Source organism: Peromyscus californicus, unplaced genomic scaffold (genome assembly GCF_007827085.1).
Source record: "Peromyscus californicus insignis strain IS unplaced genomic scaffold, ASM782708v3 Scaffold_3__1_contigs__length_106647218, whole genome shotgun sequence".
Taxonomy (NCBI): domain Eukaryota; kingdom Metazoa; phylum Chordata; class Mammalia; order Rodentia; family Cricetidae; genus Peromyscus; species Peromyscus californicus.
The window spans coordinates 13,145,578-13,170,685 of record NW_026294551.1 but is presented as its reverse complement, the minus strand read 5'-3'; the positions used below and the strand labels follow the sequence as shown (position 1 = coordinate 13,170,685).

Below are 25,108 nucleotides of genomic sequence, written 5' to 3'. Positions count from 1 at the left end.
TGTGGACTCTGACAGGTCCACCTTGCTTCACACCCATGACTACACAAACTGGACTCCATGGGTCATAAGGACAACAACAAAAACAAAACCCAGGATGCGAAGTAGGGGTGGGAGGGAGGTGGGAGTGAGTTTGGGAGGAGTTAGGAAGAGGAGCAAGGGTTGAATATGCTGAAAAATACACTGTGCGGGGACTGGAGAGATGGCTCAGCAGTTAAGAGCACTGGCTGCTCTTCCAAAGGAGCCAGGTTCAATTCCGAGCACCCACATGGCAGCTCACACCTGTCTGTAATTCCAGTCCAGGGGATCTGATACCCTCACAGACATACATGCAAACAAAATACAAATAAACATAATCTAAAATTAAATTTAAAAATGTACTCTATGAAATTATCAAAAAATTAAGAAGACTTTTTAAAAAGCTTCTGAGCATTTTTCTCTGCTTCCTGACTATGGATGGAAAAAAAAAAAAAGGTTTCATTGCCTCGAGAATCCTGTGTCCTGAGGTAGTGCAAAGATTTTACAGTTTCTGAAATCACTTCAATACAGAAGAGCATCGGACTGTTTAAATAAAAAGCCAAAATTTATTGTAAATCTAGAAGTACCAGAATGTGACTCACACAGAACAAATCAGTGATCCTGTGTTTTTCTTTTTTTTCCCCCCTTCCCAACATTTACACTTCTGATTGTTGACATACTGAAATTGGCATACATTTTCTTGTCTCATGCAGTAAACAGAATAAACTTGGAGTTGATTCCTCAGAAATCAGTTATAAATATTAAATCGTATTGAACATTCGTAGTACAAAATAGGTTGTAAAGTGCAGAAGTCACATACGTCTGCAAAACTGCCCCCAAGCTTAAAGCGTTTCTCGGGGCAGCCCCACAGAGCTTTGCTACATCCATCTTGTTTAAGGTGTGTCGTGTCTTTGGACAGACACTTTGTCGAGTCACTCGGCCTCCCCAGAGTTTTACAGATTGTCCTAGTCTATGGCTGAGAAGAAGATGCTGTATCAAAGGAGGCCGGTGGTGACGGACTATGCCACTTTCATCTGAGTGCAGAGAAAGATTCAAGCTTGTATGTACCTGTAACCAAACTAGGCTTGTTCTATGTTCCCCCTGAGTTGTCTTGAACAGTAAAGATGAGGAAATATTGAGCAGCTAGCACCGGCCACCCAGTCGGGGAGATGCAGTTGAACAGGCCAGGAGGCAGCACCCCCCCCCCCCCCCAACCAACACACTGCCCCCTTTACAGAGACCTGCTAGATTGCAGAACACACTATACACACACGTAGTGGAACTTGCCAACAACAGTGACCAGGTACCTGGTACCCATGGCAACTTAGGACAGTCAAGTGCTATGGAGGATGTAAATTGCCACTTGTAACTCGTGATAGTGACAGAAACGTTTCTCTCACTTCAGATGAAATGAAGAAATGATTCAACAGTTAAAGATTGAACAACAACAACAACAACCACTGGAAATGTTCCAACAATTCAATGAGCTATAATTCTGATCAAAGAAGATCCTCAAGTATTCTTAGGTGATAATTTAAAAACAGAGACGATTTGCCATCCATTATTTCCCCCCCTCCCCTTTAAATAGCCCACGTTGCATTTAACAACACCAAAGAATCATTACAGCTCGGGCTGTCAGGAGATTGTTATGAGACAAGAAAACCTCTCTGAAGCGTATAAAGAGCTGCAGAAAGGAAGTTAAAGAAAAAACAAAACAACAACAACAAAAAGCTCTGTAGCCAGGCGGTGGTGGCACACACCTTTGATCCCAGCACTCCTTTGAGTTCAAAGCCAGCCTGGTCTGGAGCTAGTTCCAGGACAGCCAGGGCTTCACAGAGAAACCCTGTCTTGTGAAACCAAAAGAAATAAAAATAAAAAAATAATAAAAATAAAATAAAAAATGCTGTGTATATCTCAAATCACCTTTTATGTATTTTGATTGTTAGATTTTTTTTTTATATCTTAAACTTTTTGTGTGTATATGTATGTGGGCGCATGCATGTCACAGCACATGTGTGGACGTCAGAGGGCGACTCTTGAAGTTGGCGCTCTCCTTCTACCACGTGGGTTCCAGGGATTGAACTCGGGTCGTGAATCTTGGCGGCAAGCCCCTTTACCCACTGAGCCATCTCACTGGCCCTTCTTTAGATCATTCTAATCAACCCAGAATAACTTAATAATAAATAGAGGTTTAAATTAAAGACACTACAGTCACTTATTTCTTGAACTATGAAAAACAATAGGAAACATGAATGCAATTTAACCTTTCTATTGAAATACTTGTGGTGATGGCTGGCCACAAAGAGAAGTAGTAATCTTTGAAGTTCAAGTTGTTATATGCTTTTAATTTTTTTGCATATTAATCAAATGCTTAGCTTTAAAGCATTGCTTTCTTTCCATGCAATATTTAGAAAACTCAGAAGCCATAATTTGTCAATTTAAACTTTAGTAATTTTTCAGATTATTTAAAAAATAATTTACCTGTATTTCTGAAAATTAACAACTTTTTTTAATGATTCAAGATTTTTTTTTTTGAACAGCCAATTCATTTCCATGACTTGGGCTGGATGCCACTTTATAAAATAGTAACTTACACGCGTGAGTACTTTTAACACCAATTTGCCAATCCGTGGCATTGTTTGTGCCGGGATGTGAACCAGTGTTCTTGCACCCAGCTTTGTATTGCTACTGAATAGGGCTGGATTCCTGTACCGAAAAGTGTTTGGTTGTTTTGGTTTTGGCTTAAAGAGCAAGCAAAAGGGACTTAAGAGAAAGGGAAAGGTGTTGGTGCTGCTGTTCACACATGCATTCCCTTTATTCAGTTTTGAAGGTGGGGTCCAGTGGTCGGCACCTGCCCCAGGGACTCTTTTCCCAGGCCACAGAGAAGCTATGACATGAAAGTGTGTCACACTGGATCCACTTTCATATGAACCCTGTGCTCACATTTCCCAAGATCCATTTCCAGAAAGTCTTCTGGTATGTCCTGTAACGCCTTCCTGTGAGGGCTGTCTGTCTGGTTTTCACCTGAATGAGGATGCTGGCACAGGCCCTTTTTACAGGGTCTCACCAGGGCGAGGCACACAGCAGCCATGAACATGCCCGCTGCGCAGGAGTAGAAGGCCCGGCTGTAGATCTTGCTCTGGTCCACCAGGAGGCCTGGAAGAAAGCATTGGCACTGTTAGTGACAGCACTTGCCACAGCACACCCTCTACCCAGGCTCCTGCCCAATCCAAAACCTTCTCCATCTCTTATTATTTTATTAATTTATTGAGGCAAGGTCTCACAAGAAGCCCAAACTGCCCTGAAATTCTCTATGCTGTTAACCTGGCCTCAGACTCACAGCCATGGTCATATGGTGAACCAGTGACTTTAGGCCAGAGTAGAACCTGTGTCTGCAAGTCTAAGCCTCCCATGTGTTTTCTGTTATCTTGCCTTGTCTAAGGCTAGAGGGGAATCAAGGGCGTTAGAACCTTATTGCCATCTGACTTTTGGGTTACTGGAACTACAGGACCACTGTGAGTTGTTTTCACTTTTTTCCAGACAGGGTCTCTCTGTACAACCCAGGGGACCTGGAACTCACTGTGTAGGCCAGCCTCCCCTCAGTCTTATGATGGTCCTGCCTTGGCTTCCCGAGTACTGGAATTATAGGTGTCCACCACCATGCCCAGCTCTTTTTCCCTTCTTAAGAAAGGTATTTAGGAGGCCGGAGAGATGGCTCAGAGAGTAAGAGCACTGGCTGCTCTTCCAGAGGACCTGGGTTCAATCCCCAGCCCCCACATGGTAGCTCACAACTGTCTGTAACTCCAGTCCCAGGACATACAGTACTACTTCTGCCTCCATAGACATTGCATGCATGTGGTACACATATATATATTCAGACAACACCAGTGCACATAGAATAAAAATGACCACTGCCTTAAATTTTAAGGCTTTTTAGTTTCTTCCTTTTTAAAACCAAGAGGGTTAACTATTATTATCTCTAGCCCAGGAAAACTAAAATTCAACTCAAGTATAAAACTGGAAGTAGACTTTACAATCAGTCCCATAAAGAAGCCAGCACAACCGGCAAGATTAAGGTAGGCAGGTTTGTATTCTGTGTTCTTAAAGTAGGTGGCACAGGCCATTGAGATGGTTCACTGGGTAAAAGGTGCTTGCTGCCAAGCTGACAGCCTGAGCTCAATCCCTGGAACCCACACATGGTGGAAGGAGAAAACTGACTCTCCCCATAAGTTGTCCTCTGACCTCCACATGCACACTATGGCACATGTACACCCATGAGTAAATGGCACATGCACACCCACAAATAAATAAGGAAAAAGCAATTTAATTACCTGCCAAGGGTGGTCCCGCCAGCCCTGAAATGCTCTGAATGAAGACATAGACTCCAGCTGCAGATGACATCCTCTCGATTCCAACGACGTCATCCTCGGCCAACAGTGGGATGTGGGTCCCTCCTATGGTCCCAACCATAGTGCCAAAAAACACACTACATAACATGAGACCCCAGAATTCAGTAGCAAAAGTGAAGGCGAAGAGAGAGACTGTCAGTAAAATGACACATATGAGTTCAATGTAGATCTTCCGAATGGGCTCTCTGTTGAGGACAAAGCCAGCCCCGATCCTTCCGAACACTTCAGCAATGGCCATCGTAGATAGTAAAAATGCAGCGCGGTCGCGGTCAATGCCTAGACTAATACCCAAGGGGATGATGTACAGGGAAGGTGCAAAGAAGCCCAGTGTGGCGAAGAGGCCAAACAATGCGTAACAGATGAAGCTTTTGTCTTTCAAAATGGAGAAGTCTAACAGCGGGGTTTTCTTCGGGCTGTGCTTGGGACCAACCACCAGGGTCTGGTGCTGTTCAGCTCTGGCTTCCTGCTCCGTATTAGCTTGATTAGGCACATTTTTTGGTGAGGTAGTTAGTTCTACTCCTGAGTCGATGGAGTCTATTGAGGTTCTTGTTTTCTCATTTTCAAGCATGTATTGCACTTCTCTCCGGGGTTCGTGGGTGATTGTTTTCGGTGACTCTGGTCCTTTGATAATGATTGGTCTTAGCAAGGCGCCGCAGACCATGATGTTCAGTTGCAGTAGGCCCACGAAGAGGAGGCTGTACCGCCAGCCAATGTGTTCCTTCAGAGCTGTGATGGCTTGAAGGGAAGAAGCAAAGAAAGGGAAATCCAAGGTCAATAACGGACTCCAGATCCAGCAGACAATAGCCAGGGGGAAGATGGAGAAAATCTAGTAACAAATTTTGCTCAAAGTTAGGGTGAATGCAGTCATTCTAGACTATACTTTGGGTGGGGGATGGGGAGCGATAAGTGTGTGCTTGCCTGTGGAGGTCAGAGGCCAATGCTGGGTGTCTTTCTCCATTGTTCTGTCTTTTTTTTTTTTTTTTTTTAAATTCAGTGATATGGATTAAGTTTAAAGCTTTTCTACCACTGAGCTACAATCCTGGCCTCTTTACTCTTGGAGACAGACTCTTATTGAATCTGGAATTCGGCAAGACTGGTTGATCCCAGGGATCCCTCTGTCTCTATCTCCCCAGTGCTGTGAATACAGGCATGTGCCACCACACCCAGCATTTTACGGGGCTGCTGGGGATCCAAACCCAGAGTCTTATGCTTACACTGCATGGAGACGTCCCCAGCCCTGTAGACTCTCCTTTATTCTGGTGCATTTTATGAATGGATAAGAAAATATGCACACTTATTATCAGAAATGCTATAAAAACTGTCAGCCTAGTTTTCCCAAAGCTTTGGACAGTGGGTTTTTCAGGTAGAAGCCTGATAAGGAGGATATGTCTGCAACCTACATTAAGGTTCAACAAATGATAGCCCACAGGCCAAATCTGACCCACTGTCTGTTTTTGTTAATAAACCTGGGCTGGAATTGAACCATGTTTGTGCACTCACATAGTCTGTGGATGCTTTGTGCTGAGACAGCAGAACTGAGTAGTTCTAACACACTTATATCTATAGTTCCCAAAGCTGAACGTACCTCCAAGGCTGAGGATTTATCTTTGTGGTAGAGCACTTGCATGCAGGAGGCCCTGGGATCTACCCCTCAGGTACCACAAAGATAAAGTAAGGTTTTTGTTTTGTTTTGTTTTATTTCTAGCTGACCTTTTGTAAACATAATTTATCCAACTCTGAACTGCACCACTATACATCCTTTGCACTCCATCTTTGTAGTGATGAAGTAAATAAAAAAATAAAATAAGAGGCAGTTGCCAAGACCCTCGCTGTGAAGCCTGCCTGCTTTTCTGGGTTCTAACTCAAAAGCCTAACATTTCCTGTCTCTTTTTTAGATACCAAATTCCAAAGCATGCCTACCCTGACCCTCTGAGCTTTCTCACTGGTTCCCCATGGCTGTCTACCCTTTCTACAGACGTTTGCAGACCTCCATTGTGGATCCTGACTCCAAAGACAGGCTTCCTCGCTCATCCTGGCATTCAGGGGCGCAGTGCTGCCGCTGTTCTCCCTGATCACATCCTTAGCGACCTGGACTGTGCCCGCCTCCCTCACTGTGAACCCAGGGCAGAGGCTGCTGACCAGAAGCAGCTGGGAGGGAGAGGGTCAAAGGTGGGCGTGAGTCTCCATCACCACAATGAAACTGGACAAGCTCTCCCCGCAAAAAAACATATTTTTTAGATGTTTATTTATATTTTCTGTGTATGAGAGTCTCTTCCTGAATTTATATCTGTGTGCCACATGCATCCAGTGCTCTCAGAGGCTAGAAGACGACACCAGATCCCCCAGGACTGGAGTTACAGATGGTTGTGAGCCACCATGTGGGTTTGTGGGTGCTGGGAATTGAACCTGGGCCTTCTGTAAGAGCAGTCAGCACTGTTAACCACCAAGGCACCTGTCCAGCGCCTCATGTAACATTACTTAAGTATGAACCAAATGGCAGGAATGGTGCCCAGAGCTAGCTGACAAATACACTGTTTCTACCCCTCAGGGCACTCACAGTCCACTGATTCCTTCTCTTATCAATGTTTCATTTTATTTTTTTAAGAACTGAAACAAAGGGGAAGAATAGCACCCATATGCTCACCTGAATTCAACAATTAACATGATTTCTCTGACTCTCTCTGACTCTCTCTGTCGCTTTCTCTCTCTCTCTCTCTCTCTCTCTCTCTCTCTCTCTATATATATATATATATATATATATATATATATATATATGTATATATATGTGTGTGTGTGTGTGTGTGTGTGTGTGTGTGATAAAGATGATATATATGGGTGAACACACAATTATCTGAACCACCTGAAAAGTTTCAGATATTATAATACTTCACTCCTAATCATTCCTGTTTGCAATCTTGCAACCCACCTGATGCATTCATCAAGGAAGGGCATCGGGCCCAGATGCAGCAGCCCAGGGGTAAAATGCTTGCCCAGCATGCAAAAGGTCCCGAATTTGATCTCTAGTAAGAAGAGGGCAGAACAGGGAACTGGGGAAGAAAGGAGGGGAAAGAAAGGAATTTGGGTCTGGAGGGTTATCTATCTACTACATTACTTTTCTTGTATTTCATGTATGAACATTAAGTTGGGGGAGATAAACCAGGGATAAAGTGTTTACTATGAGATTATTTATACACACATAAGAAAACTGATTTTACTGGCATAATTTAAATCTATTCTGAATATAGCTCTTTTGGAAAGGGAATGATAATAATATGAACAGTCCAAATTACTAAATAATTTAGGGATTATCTTTTCGTGTTTCAAGAAAGCCTTACCGCTGATTATGTTCCCGTTTATGTAAACTTGGACTAAGATTAACATGGTGTGAATTCCTAAAATAGAGGAGAGGGAGGATATCCTAAAAATGTGTTGAAGAGAGAGCAAGTGACATCTCATTACGCAGAGTGAGAGTCACCCACACTGTGGGCCGAAGTTAGCACAGCGACAGCACCAGAGTGGCTTCCCTGGTCCCCGCTAATGAGCCACTGTCACTCACCCACCTGGAGCAAAGGCAAACACAGCAAAGCACTCTCCCGTAGACGCGACCGCAGTGACTACCGAACGCCTTTTGTCAAAGTACTGTGACAGAATGGTGACGGTCGGGAGGAAGCTAAGGCAGTAGCCTAGACCTGCGGGTGAAAATCAGAAGGGCCGGTGAGAGACGTAAGCGCTCTGAGCCTGGAGGGCACGGTCAGCGGGCAGGGGGCGCTGTGCAAGTTGTAAGTTCCAGGAGCCAACCCATTCATTCTGCAGAAAAACGATGGATTTCATCTCAGGCCTGAAGGGCGGTGGATGTAGTTCAGTTGATAGAGTGCTTGCCCAGCATGCATGAAGCCCTGGGTTCAGTCCCCAGTACCAGGTAAACCTGGGTATGGTAATGCACACCTGTAACCTCAGCACTCAGGAAGGTCAGGAGTTCAAGGTTACCTTTGAACTGTTCTCCAGAGCTCCCCAATTCTATACAATTCACAATGGAATCAATCATTAAAAGTAGTTTTTGTACGGTATTTACATTTGAAAACAAATGTCTTTTTCCTTTATTCCTTTGAGACATGTGACTCAGGCTGCTGGCCTCACACGTATGAGCTCCCTCTCTAAGCCTAATCCTCAAGTGCTGAGATTACAAGCATGTGTCATCCTGTCTGGCCAACTTAGTCTTTCGATATGTGCAGAGCTCTAAACAAAATTTAAAACTTGCAAACGGGACATATACACATATATCACTTACCACCAAAGTCTTCTTAGACACCCCAAGACTAAGTCCAGCATACTACTTTCCCCTTACAAAGCTCAGGGTGCTTGGAACCTGAACTGAGAAACGCTGACCTAAGAACTTAAGTCTTGGGTTGTGAAAATGATGCACTTTGGATTCAAACTAGAGAAACTAGAAAAGTTCTCTTTACTATGAGTACATTTTTCTCCCTAAGTCAAACAAAAGTTCTTGGACACTTGAGAATGTATTTCTACATGGTTCACCTGGTTCAAAAAAAAAATCACCGATCTCAGACATAATTAACTTGAAAGAAAAAAAAAAGGGAGAAGAAGAAATACAATTTGGGTCCACTTTTCCCCCTCCCTTCTTCAAGTGAAGCACGCAGAGACCTTCCGAGCCAAGGAGAGGGACACACTCACCCGAGATGACCCCGATGGAGATGTACATGTGGTAGACCCTCTGGGAGAAGGAGGCGGCAACCATTCCCGTGCTGATAAGCAACCCTCCTGCCATCACCACCAGCCGATGTCCAAAGTGGTTGCTCAGCACTGTGGAGAGGGGAGCTGGGGGAGAAGGGGACAGAAGGTGACCCGCGAACTTGGGCTCTGTGCTGGCTTCGCTGCGACCCCTCCCTGCAAGCTGTGAACCTGAAGGGCTGAGTTAAGAACCTAGTGTGCTCCGTGGGTCAGGCCAGAGGCCGTCGTTTCAGCATTTGTTCCCACTTTAAAACACAAAGGGTCAGGCCTGGTGGTACAACAGTGCCATCTCAGCTGCTTAAGAAGCTTAGGAAGCAGGAGGATTGAGAGTTCAAGGCCACCCTGGGCAAAAACTTAAAAGCAGGCTGGATGCAGCTCATGGGTAGAGTGGTTGCTACCAGTACCTTAACAACAAAATAACAAGGGTCTGGGGTGTAGCTCAGGCGTAGAGCACTTGGCCAGCACGAGCAAAGCCTGAGATTCAGCATTGATGAGGGTGGGCACACACAGTATATGTTTAGATGGACTGGCTTACCACGCGCAATACAGAGTTACACATGCCTTTACTGTGTTCTGAAGAATACACTGGATGGCCTGTGATGGCTCTAATTGGTTTATTTTCTATCTTCACTGCTTCGGGTTCTTTTAAGAGAATCCCATCTGTGGTCAAAGTCTACTTAGTTTCATTTGACTGTCCGGAAAATACTACAGGATGGAAATCAGGCCAATTCGCAGACGTGTCCACTTAAAAGACGGCAACTAACTTAGAACACAGAAGAATCTTAGTTTGCTTGGCTTCGATACACTCTATCCCCCGGGGACACTGAAATCTAGCAAATTCTTTCCTATTAACATGCTGCTTAACACTGGCAGGCGCACAGTAAGCTATATGAACCATTGAGAGTTGGGTCAAAGAGGAACACATCAGACAGAAGGGAAGGGAAGGAATTAATCTACACATTACCGTTAGTATTCAGAATGTAAACATAATGTAAACGTACACTTTTTTTTTTTTTTTTTGGTTTTTCGAGACAGGGTTTCTCTGTGTAGCTTTGCGCCTCTCCTGGAACTCACTTGGTAGCCCAGGCTGGCCTCGAACTCACAGAGATCCGCCTGGCTCTGCCTCCCGAGTGCTGGGACTAAAGGCGTGCGCCACCACCGCCCGGCCGTACATTTTTAACTTCTATGTATGTATGTGCATGTGTACATAGGTATGTACATATGTATTCCGGAGCACCAATAGCAGCTGGAGGACAGCTTTTGGGATTTGTTTCTCTGCTTCTACCATGTAGGTCTCAGAGATCAAACTCCCATCAGCTCGGAGACAAGCACCTGCAAGCTGACAGTGACAGCTGCTGAAGAAAGCGCTACTACACAGTGAGAGAGATCCTTTCTCAAAAGCAAACAGCAGGACAGAGCAGCCTTTTAGGATGCCCTACGGCTAAAAGGAACTACCCTCAGAGAGTGGCCCTGACTTCAGCAGTGATCACAGGTGACGGTGCACGGCAGGGGGTGAGTCAGGGAAGCCTGGCTGGCTTCTTGAGGTGAGCCCGGCACCCTGTCCTCTCAGGAAAGCCCTGGGGTTGCCTCTCACAGACAGGTGAGCATGAGACGTCAGCATGCGTGTTCCAGTCAGGCCCATCCAAGTGAGAGGGATGTGTTAAGGGTGGCACCAGCCCTTCACCCCCACCTTGTTTTATGCTGCTGGATCTGGGAGTCTTGTGCCGTGATGAATCAGTAAAGTGTTTTAGGGAATGAGATAATGGGACTCTGTGTCTCCTCAGGACAATAGCTGTAATTTTATGAGTAATTTTATGCCTAGCATGTGTGAAGCTTGAGGTTTAGTTTCTAGTAACCCAAAAATAAAGAAAAAAAATACATAAATTATAATCTTATGGGGGAATGTTTGTGGGACTCCCTCCCCCATAAGGAGACCCAAATCCATGGGTGTTCAGGTTTCTTGTGCTGACACAGTATTTGCACATAAGCTAAGCACACCCTCCATGTACTTACATCATCTGCAGATCATTACAACCCAGCATAAGGTAATGGAATGTAAACGCTGGTACACCGTGCTTAGGGTGGAATATGGGCACAAGGAAGACTTTTGGTTGTGCTAACCATGGTAGACCTAATACTGGTCAACAGCCATGTAACGTTTTCAGCCTGGCTGGTTGAATCTGTGACAGAGAGCTGACAGTCTACCCCTTACCATCTCATCTTTCTTCTTCCTGTGTTCACCATGAAATGTTTCTAGTCAGGCTCAGCATGTCGCTGTGAGCCAGAGCCTTAGTTTGCTAAATGAGTTTTTTTTTTTTTAAAGATTTATTTATTTTATGTATATGGTGCTCTATCTGCATTTACAACGTTATGCCAGAAGAGGGCATCAGATCCCATGATACATGGTTATGAGCCACCATGTGGTTGCTGGGAATTGAACTCAGGACCTCTGGAAGAGCAGCCAGTGCTCTTAACTGCTGAGCCGCCTCTCCAGCCCCAAATGAGTTTCTTTTTAAAAACACAGAGGGACTGGAGCAGTGGCTCAGCAATTAAGAGCACCGACACCCTTCCACAGAACTCGGGTTCAATTCCCAGCACCTACACGGTGAATCAAAACCGTCTATAACTCCAGTTCCAGGGAATCCTAGGTCCTCTTCCAGTCTCCTTTTGTCCCAGGCACACCTCGGTACACAGACACACATGCAGGCAAAACACCCTTAACCGTTACAAAGAATGAGATACTCCATGAGTGTGCACATATCTTTGCTCAGGAGCCATGCTAGTCATCCGTGTGGCTCCGTTTTTAGTGCCTAAGGACTTTGGGATGTTGCTTTCTTAGCCAGTAACTACGCCTCATCCTTGGAGAGCCGAGGTTTACCACTGTCTTCAAAGTGCTCTGCAGACTAACTAGCACCATGCACTAGATTACAGATACCTCACTTCTTTTTCTTTTTGTATGGTGCTGGGAATCGAACCAGGGGCCTTACATGTGCTAGGCAAGCATTCTCCCACTGAACTGTACCTCCCAAGCTGCAGACAGTGTGTGTCTAATGGGTGTGTTAGACTAAAGACATTACATTTGGCAACCACGGCCTTTTGTTCGATGTCTCCTAATTCTTGCCGGCCCCCAACCCTCTGAAAACTGCATTCCTTAATTGAGGGTAGACTCCAACAGTATGTTATGAGAGAATGTATCAAAGATCCACTGACTGCTGTCAGGTAGGTGGGCAGATTAAAAGGGCTGGGTAAGCAGGCTAAGTTTGTGCTGGCAGATAAGACTAGTATGTAAATGTTAACACAAATATATTGTTATCACCCACATATTCACCTGTAAATGTTAACACAAACACACACATCGATATTATCTATATACTCACCTGTAAATGTTAACACAAACACACATATTGATATTATCCATGAAATCCTGCTGTTGGATTCATCAAAACTGTCCATTAAGTCATTAAAGAAGACACCAAATGACTTGATGATGCCATAGGTAAAGACTTCAACGAAGAAAAAAGAAACAGCTACTGCCCAGCCCCATCCTCCATCAGGCACTTGGGTATACACATTGGCTTGGGAAGAAAGCTTCGAATTCTGTTGGGTCATTCTTGATCTGAAATTAAAACGAGAAAAAGAAATCAGACCAGCGATATGAGGGCTGACCATTCTCCTCTCTTCTCTTCGTCTTTGTCCCTTTTGTGAGGAGGGGTCTCACGTAGACCAAAACTCACTATGTATGCAAGGATGACCACTCCTGATCATCCTTCCACCTTCCAAACGCTGGGATTAAAGGTCCATGCCACCACACCTAGCTGATTCCAACCATCTTTAGCAAACCTGACAAGATCTATTTATTAAATATTTAAATCATGTAGAGTTAGTATAGTCTTATATAATTTTATATCTATCTTTGAATTATACATGAGACCCACAAAGAATCTGAAAATAAGGCCTTTCTGTTATAATTAAAAGGGAGAAACAATAAACAGACAAAAGGGACCTAAGTAGAATTTGAAGGCCCTTTGAAGGATACAGAAGAAGCACCACCAGAAGAAGCATCGATACTGATGTCCAAGAATATAAATTAGGTAAAGAAAATGAACTGAAGCCAGGCATGGTGGCACACACCTTTAATCCCAGTGCTCAGGAGGCAGAGGCAGGTGGATCTATGAGTTTGAGGCCAGACTGGTCTAAAGATCAAGTTCCAGGATAGCCAGGGCTACACAAAAAAACCTGCCTCAAAACAAAAACAAAAACAAAGAAAGAAAGAAAGAAAGAAAGAAAGAAAGAAAGAAAGAAAAAGAAAGAAAGAAAGAAAGAAAGAAAATGAACTGGCCATGAGGCATGCTGATAGGAAAGGAAGCCAAATGCTGAGAGGATTGTCTGCACCTTCCACGCAACAAGTCCTTGTGGCCTGGACTCCTCATGCATTTCCACTTAGTACCACTGCCCATTCAGTTCATCCAGCCAACCTTCTAGCTCCCATTTTCCCTTCAGTAATCAGCATCCAGATTACTATTTGGTGTCCCACGTAAGAGGTATCTTCCCAGACAGAAGGCAACTCTCTATGAAAACCTAAGCGTTTTCTGAATTTCGGTTCTGTCCCTCAAAGTTGATCACCAGGAGCAAATGAATTTCAGAACGCACGACAAATACTTAACATTGGCCAAAAGAGGCATTACCGACTTGCGAGGCCCTGAGCTGGTCAACATAGCCCGGTTACTCCTGATCTCATTATGACTTTCTCTTCAAACTACAACAGAGTGAGTAGTCCTTGAGTCTTAACACGGCTAAGTAAAAGACACTAATTTAACACTGGAGGGAGCCTGGACCAACTTCTGGTTGCGGAGACAAAATTACCCTGATAAAAGCAATTTAAGGACCGGGCGGTGGTGGCGGCGCACGTCTTTAATCCCAGCACTCGGGAGGCAGAGACAGGTGGATCTCTGTGAGTTCGAGGCCAGCCTGGTCTACACAGTGAGTTCTAGGAAAGGCACAAAGCTACACAGAGAAACCCTGTCTCGAAAAATAAAAACAAAAACAAAAGCAATTTAAGGAAGGGTGGGCTTAAGCTTACAGTTTAAGGATGCCATCCATCGAAGGTGGGGAAGTTGGTGGCTGGAGAGGTGGTCACGCATAGTCCACAAGCAGAAAGCAATGACCCTGCTCAACCTGCGCTCCTTTTTATACAGCCTCAAGAGAGGGCACCGCCCAATTTAAGGAGGGGCTTCCTAGTCAAGTTAGCCTAATCTTTCACAGACAAGTCCAGAAGTTTGTCTCCTGCGGGATTTTAGAGCCTATTGAGTTGATAAGATAAACTATACATCCTGTAAAGCCTCTTCAATTACATTTTTAAACCCAACTAAAAAAGTAGTGTTACCTCTAATGATACATTAATCCATAGTTTTAGAGCTCATATTGATAAATATAAGGACTCTTGCCTGGGCACATACATAACAAGTTCAAGGCTAGTTTGAGCTACATGAGATCCTGTCTCTAAATAAAACACACCACCCTTCACCCTCCCCAAACAAACAACGATAAAGGATTATGATAGTATCATTGTACATCAGTGAATTTTTCAGATTTTTTCAGGATAGTCAGGCTTGGCAGAATGGAGAGCTAACATCTCATTGGCTCCCAGTTCACAAATCTTAAACAGCAACATATCTAACCGAGCTAATTCTCACTCATCCTGTGGATATTCCCCACAGTAGTCTGGTATCTGAAGGCACTAGATCCTCATTTTTTCGAAGCATTTGGCTGAGTGAAACAGGACATAGGCTGTGTTAAAGAGGCCTATGCTCTCTGCAGCTAAGGTCTTTGCCCACTGGACATCATGCCTGAGAATGAATGAAAAGGTAGCAAAGGCTGGGACACAGCTCCAGAATGTAGTCTGGGCAGCTTCAGGACAGTCACTAGTGTCCCGGACATGGAAAGCATTCACCTATGATGGGAGTCAGGAGTCTGCCGGCAAAGGAGGTCTCTACAACACTCCTTCATCAGTCTTTCCAGTCACCCTGAAGACAGGCAGCTGGGGCAGAGGAGTACAAACAGCAGTCAGCTGTGGTTCAGGAGACAACGAAATAAGAGTACTTCCTGGTGTTGGCTTTGGGACAGTGGTTGTCCCTCGGGGAGGGGGGGCCACAGTGGTGGTGAGCCTGCAGCTGTTGAGGCCTTGGCTGTCCTTTGAATCCATCTATTGGACCTTCTCCTTGTGAGGCCCACAGGTTCCTCCTGGCTAAAAAAATGAATCTTTTGGCAACATTGCATTGCTGTGCTCGGGGGTGGAGTGGGGGTGGGGTGGGGTGGGGTGCATGCGTGCGTGTGCTTGTCAATCATTTTGCTCTTTCTGAAGGATAAAACCTACTAATGAGCCTCCATTTCTGTGTGCCTCATAATCAGACCCCAACTGTAACATGAATCTTAAATGGTCTTATTAATAAAAACAAAAACAAAAACTTGGAGCCAGATATTGGGGTGAAAGCTGAAAGATCAGAGAAACAGAACAAGTCACAGCCAACCTCACCTCACCTCACCAACTCCTCAGTGGATCCTGTTTCCCCTGAATCCTCACACTGAAAGCCTGAGTCCTCACCCCTGTGGGTCTCAGTTGAACTGCTGCTTAGTTCCTGTCTCCTCCCACCTTATGTACTGTTCTCCACCCAGCCATGACACTTCCTGGGATTAAAGGCGTGCTGGGATTAAAGGTGTGTGCCACCACTTCCTAGTTTCTAAGTGGCTGGCTCTGTCCTCTGATCCCTAGATAAGTTTATTAGGGTATACAATATATTGAGGTACACAATATATCACCACACCCAACCTATCTTGGTAGCCTTTTTTTTTTTAAAAAAAGATTTATCTATTTATTAATTTAGTATGTATACAGTGCACTGCCTGCATGTATGCCTGCAGGCCAGAAGAGGGCACCAGATCTCATTACAGATGGTTGTGAGCCACCATGTGGCTGCTGGAAATTGAACTTGGAACCTCTGGAAGAGCAGCCAGTGCTCTTAACCTCTCAGCCACCTCTCCAGCCCGGGGCCAGCCTTTTTACTTCTGGTTCTCAAACTTGACTCACCTGCCATGGTCAAGAAGGGTTCCCGGAAGCTCTTGATTTCCAGCTACCTTGCCTTTGGCCATGTCATTTCTTCAAGCTGCACGGTCTCTACAGCTGCTGTGGCAACTCCCACTGCCCTGCTCAGTCTGGTCCTCCTTTTCCATAAGGCTTCCTCTGACAAACTCAACTAAGGTGGTCTCATCTTCATGTGAGAGGAATTATTTACTTTCATGCATTTGTCTTATTTGCTCAATTAGATTATAAGGTCACAAAATCTGATTTTTATGTCTTGAGTATCACCTCACACCTAGCTTTTTTGCAGGGTCTCACTATGTAGCTCTTGTTGTTCTGTCCTAGAACTCACTGTGTAGACCAGGCTGGCCTATGAACTCACAGAGATCCTCTTGCCTCAGTCTCCCGAGTGCTGGGACTAAAGGCATGCGCCGCCGCCGCCGCCGCCACCTGGCCAGAAAGTCTTAGAGTCTTAGTGGAGTCCTCGGGACCACCTTGAACAGAAATATATTAGGATAAAGATCCCAGGGAGACAAGCTGAACCTCTGTCCTGATCAAGATTCTGTATTTTTTTGGATGGAGGGAACCAAGCAGCAGCTGTGGTTTGAGCTGAACTAAAGTTCCCACTGCCATCCGAAGGCTGCGTCCAGACAGCCTCCAAGTTCTGCTTGCAGCTGCTCACGCTACTCTTGAAAAAGCTGGGTGGTGCTAGGATCAACCTACGGCCTCCAAACGAAGTCAGAATTACAGGACGTTGAGGCTGCAAGAGAGTCCACAGTCAGCTTGTTCTCTTCCCCATTGGCAAAACAGGGGAACAGGTCCAGGGAGGTAAAGGGTTTTGGCCCAAACAGTCCAGAATCAGATTGTCCAAGCCCACCGAGCACCAGTCTGAAGGGCCAGGGAGGGGAGTGCTTTCCATGTTCATTGTGAGGAAGTCATTTTTGTCAAAGCACCTCCGTTTCCACGGTCTCCCTTAGCTCAAGGGGTCTCTAAACGGCTATGGCATGGAGGATGACCTTGAACTTCTGACCCTCCTGTGTCTCCAAGACCTCCTAAGTGCTGGGATTGTAGGCATCAGCCATCACTGGGCTTATGTGATACTAGGGACCCAGGGCTTCATGCATGTTAGGCAAGCACTCTAGCAGCTAAGCTGACAAAGCACCCTTAAAAAAAAACCCTTTTTTAAAAATTACATTAGCTTATTTATTCGGGAGGAGTGGGGTGTATTCGTGCCATAGTACACAGGTGGAGGTCAGAGACCAACTTGGGGGAGTTGGTTCTCCCCTTCCACCAGATGGGCTCCTGAGACTGAATTTAGGTTGTCAGTTTCACCCCGAGTCACCTCACCATCCCTAAAGCACTCTTGACCTCCATGTACAGAGAGGTCTTTTTTTATTTTTGTTTTTGTTTTGTTTTGTTTTTCGAGACAGAGTTTCTCTGTGTGGCTTTGGAGTCTTTCTTGGAACTCACTCTGTAGCCCAGGCTGGCCTCGAACTCACAGAGATCCGCCTGGCGCCGCCTCCCGAGTGCTGGGATTAAAGGCGTAAAGGTGTACGCCACCGCTGCCCGGCTGAGAGGTCTTAAACTGTTTAGCCACACAGCTGTGTGACTTGAGGTAGTCAGTTCCCATCTCTGGGCCTGCACTCCTCTTTAATCAAAGGAGAATCGACTGGGGACTCTTTAGGTTGTTTATTGAGACAAGGTCTATCTATGTAGCCCTGGCTGTCCTGGAACTTGATATAGACATAGAGCAGGCTGGCCTTAAACTCATAGTGATCTGCCTGCCTCTACCTCCCAAGTGCTGGGGTTAGCACGCTCTACTAAAGCCAGCGGTGATTGGAGACTCTCTAACATCATCCAGCTTTAACAGCTGACATTTTGTGACTTTAGCATTAAGCTCTATTCATCAGTTGACTTTTCAGGCTGAACCTAGTGGGTGGCCCGAGGACACTGAGCTAAGAGGAAAAGTGCAAACCCTGGAAGGGTCTTGCCCGAGTGGGTGTGAAGCAGCTGGACATTAGATTTGATCTGTGACAGCTGCCCAGAAGACAGTTAACTTCTAGCTTCTGTTTATTTTCTGAGCCCCTGCTGGGCGATCAGTTCCTTTACTAGCACTGTTCTGGCTACAACCAAATATAACTTTCACTTGCATTCATGCTATAGCCCCAGCTAGCTTCTAACTTGCAGCAATCCTCCTGTCTCAGCCTTTCACGTGCTGGGATTAAAATCATAAGCCAGCCATGCCCAACTAATGGAGGTTTAAGGGGAACAAAACTTGCTTCCTTACTCTTGAGATCATCATAAAGGTAAGATGGCCTCCCCAAACCTTCTCCAGAGTTTATTCCTTTCTGAGTCTGGAGCATCCTATGTCCTATTATGGATGGCTGTGAGCTCAGACCACAATGTAGCCTCGTAACAGAGTGGAAGATGATAAGGGCATGTTATATCTAAGATATACAAAAGCTTGGGCACAGCTGGGTGGTGGTGGCGCACACCTTTAATCCTAGTACTCGGGAGGCAGAGCCAGGCGGATCTCTGTGAGTTCGAGGCCAGCCTGGGCTACAGAGTGAGTTCCAGGACAGGAACCAAAAATGCATGGAGAAACCCTGTCTCAAAAAAAAAAAGGAAAGAAAAAGAAAAAAAAAAAGGTTGGGCATGGTAGCATGCTATCTACCATATGGAAAGTGGAGGCATGAGGATAAGGGATTCATGGTCACCTGTGGCTACATGGTAAGTTTGAGCTAGTCTGGGTTGAAGTGAGACCCTAGTTCATTTCAACCCCTACCCAGCGTGGGTGGGGGGAGATTGCATGAGGCAGGCAATCAGCTACTCTTTCCAGACCCCACTGCCTACATAACATTTTGCTAAAAGTTTACTAAACAAAATGGGCATTGTGGACCACTCAGAAGACTGAGGCAGGAGGATTGCCGGCTTCGTTACATAGCAAGACACTGTCTCAAAAAAATTTAAAGTTCAGCCTGGGCTACAATACTGCCTACCTTCTCTCCCCGCCCCCCCAACCCCCCAAAACAAACAAAAACCAAACAAACAAACCTCCCCAAACAAAACAATAAACACTAAAACCCAACAGAAACAAAAACAGCCTGCCTCAAAGTTTACTCAACATAGTAAGTGTCTCTGGGCATCCTCAAAGCAGTGCACAGCTCATGCCTCATAAAAAGGAATCGTAAAATGAGGAAGTGTCTGGTTGCCGAAGAAGCAGTTTTCTCAGCTCTTCTCTCAGTCATGGGTTCAGCAGTTCAGCTAGCTCGACACACTGCCACACTGAGCACGAAGCAGCCGGGGCCGAGTTTCAGCCCGACTACTCAAAAGCCTCTACCAATTACAGACTGCCAAGACGGCCGTCCTGTCCGTTTGGTGTTGCGGTTGTACCTGATAGGAAAGGCCTTGTGGGGATGGGGGTGGGGGTGGGGGTTCTAAATGGCAAGGCTGCTTAAGCAACCTGATTATCTCTGGTGACCATCTCACTTCTTGATTTTCGGTGTTCTCAACCTAACTGAAGTCTGAGTCCAGATCTTTTCTCCTAAGAAGAGGCCGTTCCAAGGATGGCCTTTGACCCTGACTGGCTCTGAGTTACCATCTACAGGGATTCAGGTCTGGGTTTATCTTCTGGAAGCCCTCAGGTAATAGTTCACTACCTGGCAGAAATCTCTTGATCACTAAATTTCATCTGTGAAAGCAGGCTCTATAGTATTTTCCGACTGGAAAGCTCTGGGAGCCTGAGTGAGCTCCTGCTGGCTTTTCCCCAAGACCCCCATGTCCTTTAGAGAAAAAAAAAAAAAAAGGCTGTTGAGAGTATTTCCTAGTATCTTTTTGGTTATCTCAGTGTCTCCTTCAAGAAGGAAAAAGGAGAGAATGTAAAATAAACACGAAGAAGAAAAAATGGAGAGAGGTTCTCTGCTCACAGACCTACAGACGCTGCACTCAGGAAGCCGAGGCAGGAAGTGAGCTATGGGTTTGAAGCCAGGCTCACTTACACAGTGAGTTTCAGGCCAGCTTGGGCTACTGTCTCACAGAAAGGGGTGGGGGAGGCACACCCTAAATAAATTTGGTATCCCACAGGATTTGGAGATAGGTGTCACCTGGGTCTTTCACTGTACTTTAATGTGGTGTTGTAAGGATTTGGCATGAATGCATAAAAATACTGGATTATCATACAGCCTCTGGGGTTGACCTAGGGTCAGTTCTGGTCCAAGTTCAAAAGACAGTCCTGGAAAGCAGGGAGATGGCTGCTGATGTCATCAGAACCAAAGCACTGGGGCTCTCCTTCAAGGTGTAGCCTGGAAGATAAGGCTTCTGACAAGTTGTCTCTAGCCCCTGTTGTCCAGACTAGTCATTTTAAAAAACAAAAATCCCAACTCTAACCTGGTAAGCTGCCTCAGCCAAGTTAAATGAATCACTGGCTACAACCAATTCATCCGTTTTTGCAAGACCATTGAGTTGAAACCCAAGCCCCTAATTTAAGTGTCTTCCTCGGGAGTTCCACCGAGGAAAAGTCCTGTTTCTGGAAACCACAGAAGGAAAACTCGGGGCTAGTGGTACTCATTAAGACCATTTTTCCACTTGGCTGCATTGTTTATTTACGTACTGTCAGTTTCTATCTTAGACGCCCTTCCCTTAATTACCAGAAAAAGGTGTTTCGACGATATTCCCCCCACCCCCCTCCCACAGAGCCACATAATGGTACCATGGGGAGATCTCAGCATAGGATCTGGCATTTTCTTGCAGCCAGACGCTCATCAGTACGGTTTGCAAAAACAGTCAGATCACCGAGGCTGAAATCTCAATCCAAAGGTAAAAACCTCCTTCCGCAAAGGAGCTGGCACGGTGTCTAGCTGTGCAAACAGAACCAGCTTCCAGGTTAACAAGTTGTAATTGTGTTTCCCCAGTTGGATCCCCGGGAGCTTTTTCTACGACCCTCCCCCCACCCTGTGTTTGATGACATTTTACACGCCACCTAACAAACTTCTATCACTTGTCTGCTGAGGTGCCGGGAATGGAAACAACCCAGAAGGAAATTAACCTATTTCCTCTGCAAAATCGTTTCCCCCGCCTGGAGCCGCTCCGCTCAGACACTTGGCTGCCGCTGGTAGCCCCGTGAACCTTGGAAGTTGCGCGGGACCGGGTGGCAGTGGGTGACAGGGCAGACCGTCAAGGTGTGGGACCCACGCTCTGAGGGGAAATCTGTCTCCCCTAGGACGGCCCTGGGGAGTGGGGTAATAGGGGATGGAGACCCGGGGTCCCACTTTGCCTTCCGCTGCCTCAGTGGCCGCCTTGTGCGCGCGCGCGAGCCTGGGGAAGGAAGGTACCTCTCTGACATTTCGCTCTGGTGACGCGCAGGCAACTTCATGTGGAAAATCCACAGAGGGTCTGAGACGGTTGCCGGACTCTCCTCACAGCCTAGGTCCTCTCACCCCGGTTGGGGACGATCAAAGGCCAGGCCACCCTTTAAGGTATTTCCCAGAACCCATCTGTCTAGGGTCAGAGACATTCAACTCTCAGCTGCCCGCAACTGCCCGAGAGCGCGTCACCCCGGTGGCCCCGAGCACTCCCAACTGTCAGAATATTTTTCGGATTAACCTCTTCAAAATGTTCAAATGTTAAAGTGCTTTCCTCTTCCTACCCGCCCTAAAAAAGGCCCCAACACACATATTTAAAAAAAAAAAAAAAAAACCCAACCCAAACCCCACAATCAAACTTTTAAGCATGTAAAATAATAAAAACCAACTCACCAAGTTAGAAGGGAAGAGAATAAACCCCAAAAAGGCTCCCAATAAGGCGGAGGCTGGGCCTCCCGAGCCTTCTTATAAACCGCTCCGTAACATGAGAAAAGGTTTAACCCCTTAGGGCGTGGGCCCGAGTCTCTATCAAGTTGGCTCTGGCCCGGGAGCCTGGAGCACCCTGGCCCCCAACCCACGCCAGCCTCGGCCACCCGGGCCACACCCTCCCCCCGCCCCCCAACCCTGTCGCCTCCTCCCGGGCCGTGCGTGCCGCCGCCCGAGCCCCGGCCCCGCGTCTCTCTGCCTATCTCTTATCCTATACCGGCTGCAGCCGGTCTCCGCCGGCCTCGGGGGCGCGCCGCCGCGGACCATGTGCTGGGAGCGCCGAGCGCCGGCAAGGAGGGGGCCGGCCTGGCGCGCGCGCGCGGGCCCACGTGGATCGGGGCCGCGCAAGGCACGCGCCCCGCCTGCCGGCTGCCGGGGCTGGGGGTCACGGAAGGTAACCGCGCTGCCATCGCGAGTCGCCCATCCCCGCCGACGCCTCTGGGGTCCTTGGCCCGACGCCCTCATCCCCTCATCCGCGCGTGCCCGTGTGATTCCCGGCCCGATCGGACCCCGGCACTTGGCTGCAGTGAGAGCGGGAGCGGGAGCGCGATCGAGCCCGGGGCGATCGAGTGCGCCCCAGCACCCCCTCTCCGAGCGCAGCTCCCGGGTCCGCCCGCGCCCTGACGATCTGGGGAGCCAGTGAGGAGGATGGGGGGCAGGGGAGGCGCGCGTCGGGACTGGTCCCGCGCGTCGCTGGCCCCGGACTGAACAGGTTCCTTCCAGTTTGGGTGTGAGCGGAGCACGCGCGGGCTCCCGAGTTCCTCCTCCAGACACCACTTCCCCCCAAAATTTCGTCAACTCGCGCGCCCCGCGCCAGTTCCCCTTCCGGGCATGGGGAGGGAGTGCCGCAGTGGGCCCCAAGGAGCCCGCTGCTCGGCTGCTGCGGGTGCATTGCCTCCCCCCCAACCCCCGCTCGCGCGCCTTGGCTGCAGCCACAGCAGCCAGCATCCGCGCTGCGCGAAAGGGATGGGAGAAGCATGGCTGAGTCAGCATCCCCCTCTGCTCCGTGCGCGTGCACCTGCCCAGGCGGGAGGCGACACCAGCACAGGTGCAAGACTGCCTTACCCCGGGGGAGGCCTCTGTAGGGGATCGGGATCCCCACATCTCCCAAGCCTCTTGACTCCCAAGGTCACTATGAACTAAATGGTTGCTGCCCGGGAGTTATGAGTTTCTCCTCAGGACAACGTGCGTCTGAGGATTAGGGACAGTTCAGAGCCAGAGGGGGTGCAAAGTTGGTTTCCTGGACTCCATATCACACCTCGAGGGGAATTTTGGGAACTGCTCCACAGCAAAGGCTGTGTTCTCTGCATTTCCCCGCAGACTTCGCCAACCCCTGTTGCTTGGTTGTGGTTCAGAGAATATCTTTATGGTGTTAGAAACTTGAGAGAACCTACTTTGGGAGTGTGCCTGGAGGGTCTCCACAGGGAGGAGCCGCTGGTTCTAAATTTTAATTAAAAACCCTCCCTTGCTCTATGATTTTTTTCCCCTACGATTTGGGAATCTCAGTCATCCAGTGCTGTTAACATCCGGTGTGGGTTAAGTGGAGAGCAGGTGTATTGACGCATAGTGTGTTGTTATGGCCATTCCTGCCAGGTTAGCACTGAATAGTAGCTGGCAAATTTGTAGGAATAAACCCCTCTCCCCACAGGGTCTCCAGGCCGGCCTCAAGCTCATGTTTGAACTCCTCATCCCGTTTTTGTTTTCATTTACTTATTTGTATTTCACGTGCATTGGTATTATGCCATGGGTGTCGGGTCCCCTGGAATTACACAGTGTGAGCTGCCATGTGGGTGCTGGGAGTTGAACTGGGGACCTCTGGAAGAACAGTCAATGCTCTTAACCGCTGAGCCATCTCTCCAGCCCCCTGATCCCATTTGTTTGTTTGTTAGCTTTTTTTTTTTTTTTTTTTTTTTTTTTTTATACACATAATCTCACTAGCTAAGCCAAGACTGGCCTAAAACTGAAGATCCTCCTTTTTCAGCTGCCCAGGCAATGGGGTCACGGGCTTTCATCACGGTTTGTAACGCCTAGGCTCACGCCATCCTTCCGCCTCAACCTGCACAGTAACTGTGACTTCAGGCACAATTCACTCTGCCTGGCTGGAAATGGCATGTTTTTAAGACAGTGTCATGCTATGTAGCTCAGGCTGGTCTCGGGCTTGCAGTCTTCCTGCCTCAGCTTCCCCAGGGCTGAGATTATGGGCCATGACACCTACCTTTTCAACATCTTGACTTTAAAAATTAGACAATGCCTGAAGTCCTAGCGATCAATGAATGATGGACCCGATAATATATCTGGCTGTTGGAGGCGGTAACAACAATAATGTACAGTTATTAATAGTGCACTACTATTTCATTGTAATTATAATTTTTTGATATTTGTGTTGTCTCCAATACTGAATTAAGTGCCATCCATGTGATTTTATTTGTTTGTTTGGATTCTCCCATCCTCCCACAGGGGTTCTCTGTGTAGCCCTGTCTGTCTTGGAATTAGCTTTGTAGACCAGGCTGGCCTCCAATTTACAGAGATCCACCTGCCTCTGCCTCTGGAATGCTGGGATTAAAGGCACGCACCACCATGCCCAGCTTGTTTTTTTGTTTTGTTTTGTTTTGAGATAAAGTCCCACAAGGGTGACTTTGAAATCCTGACCCTCAGAATTCACCTCCCAAGCGCTAGGTCTGCTCCACCATGCTTGCCTCATCCGTGTGTGGTTTGGCCCCATCAGACCTCTGTGAAGGGTAGGCACGATCCCCATTTTAGAGATGAGGCAGGTTGAGGCAAGAGCACTGGTCACATGATATCTGTAGAAACTCCCAGGCCTGGCTTGCGACTAGCACTCCAAAATTGACTTGGACTGTGTGCGTTTGGATAATGGAGAGGTGGCTGGAATCCAGCCTATGCTGCCCACTGGCTGGTGATTTCTGCTAGTGCTGGTTAGAGACTGGCCTCACATCTTTCTCCTCAAACCTTCTGGTCCAGTGAAAAGACGAAAACCTCTGCTTTTCTCACTTCTT

At 47.0% G+C, this 25,108-nt stretch overlaps 2 protein-coding genes across 11 annotated transcripts in view; one reads left to right on the top strand and one right to left on the bottom strand.

Moving 5' to 3' along the window:
- Arsg (arylsulfatase G) overlaps nt 1–25,108 on the top strand; it is a 132,492-nt gene that overhangs the window by 13,291 nt on the left and 94,093 nt on the right. For 4 of the 6 annotated variants that reach the window (XM_052757245.1, XM_052757243.1, XM_052757239.1 and 1 more), the window contains exon 1: nt 22,378–22,488. The exons of 1 other annotated variant lie outside the window; for it this stretch is intronic. The gene's annotated coding sequence lies outside the window, so the exon portion shown is untranslated. Of the gene's footprint in view, nt 1–22,377; nt 22,489–25,108 lie in introns of those variants that run through there. One more of the 6 variants, XM_052757242.1, reaches the window with a different exon arrangement.
- On the bottom strand, nt 557–23,871 carry Slc16a6 (solute carrier family 16 member 6). Of its 5 annotated transcripts, XM_052757236.1 has the most exons (7): nt 22,002–22,205; nt 16,258–16,742; nt 12,551–12,789; nt 9,117–9,260; nt 7,985–8,113; nt 4,347–5,159; nt 557–3,171 (listed from the first exon to the last, which is right to left on the bottom strand). In XM_052757236.1, exons 2-7 carry the CDS (start codon nt 16,317–16,319, stop codon nt 2,921–2,923), a joined length of 1,638 nt encoding a protein of 545 aa, XP_052613196.1. In that variant the 5' UTR covers nt 16,320–16,742; nt 22,002–22,205; the 3' UTR covers nt 557–2,920. The 5 variants fall into 5 exon arrangements, with proteins under 5 accessions (XP_052613196.1, XP_052613194.1, XP_052613198.1 ...); XM_052757234.1 differs by lacking the exons at nt 16,258–16,742; nt 22,002–22,205 and adding an exon at nt 22,312–23,871; XM_052757238.1 differs by lacking the exon at nt 16,258–16,742.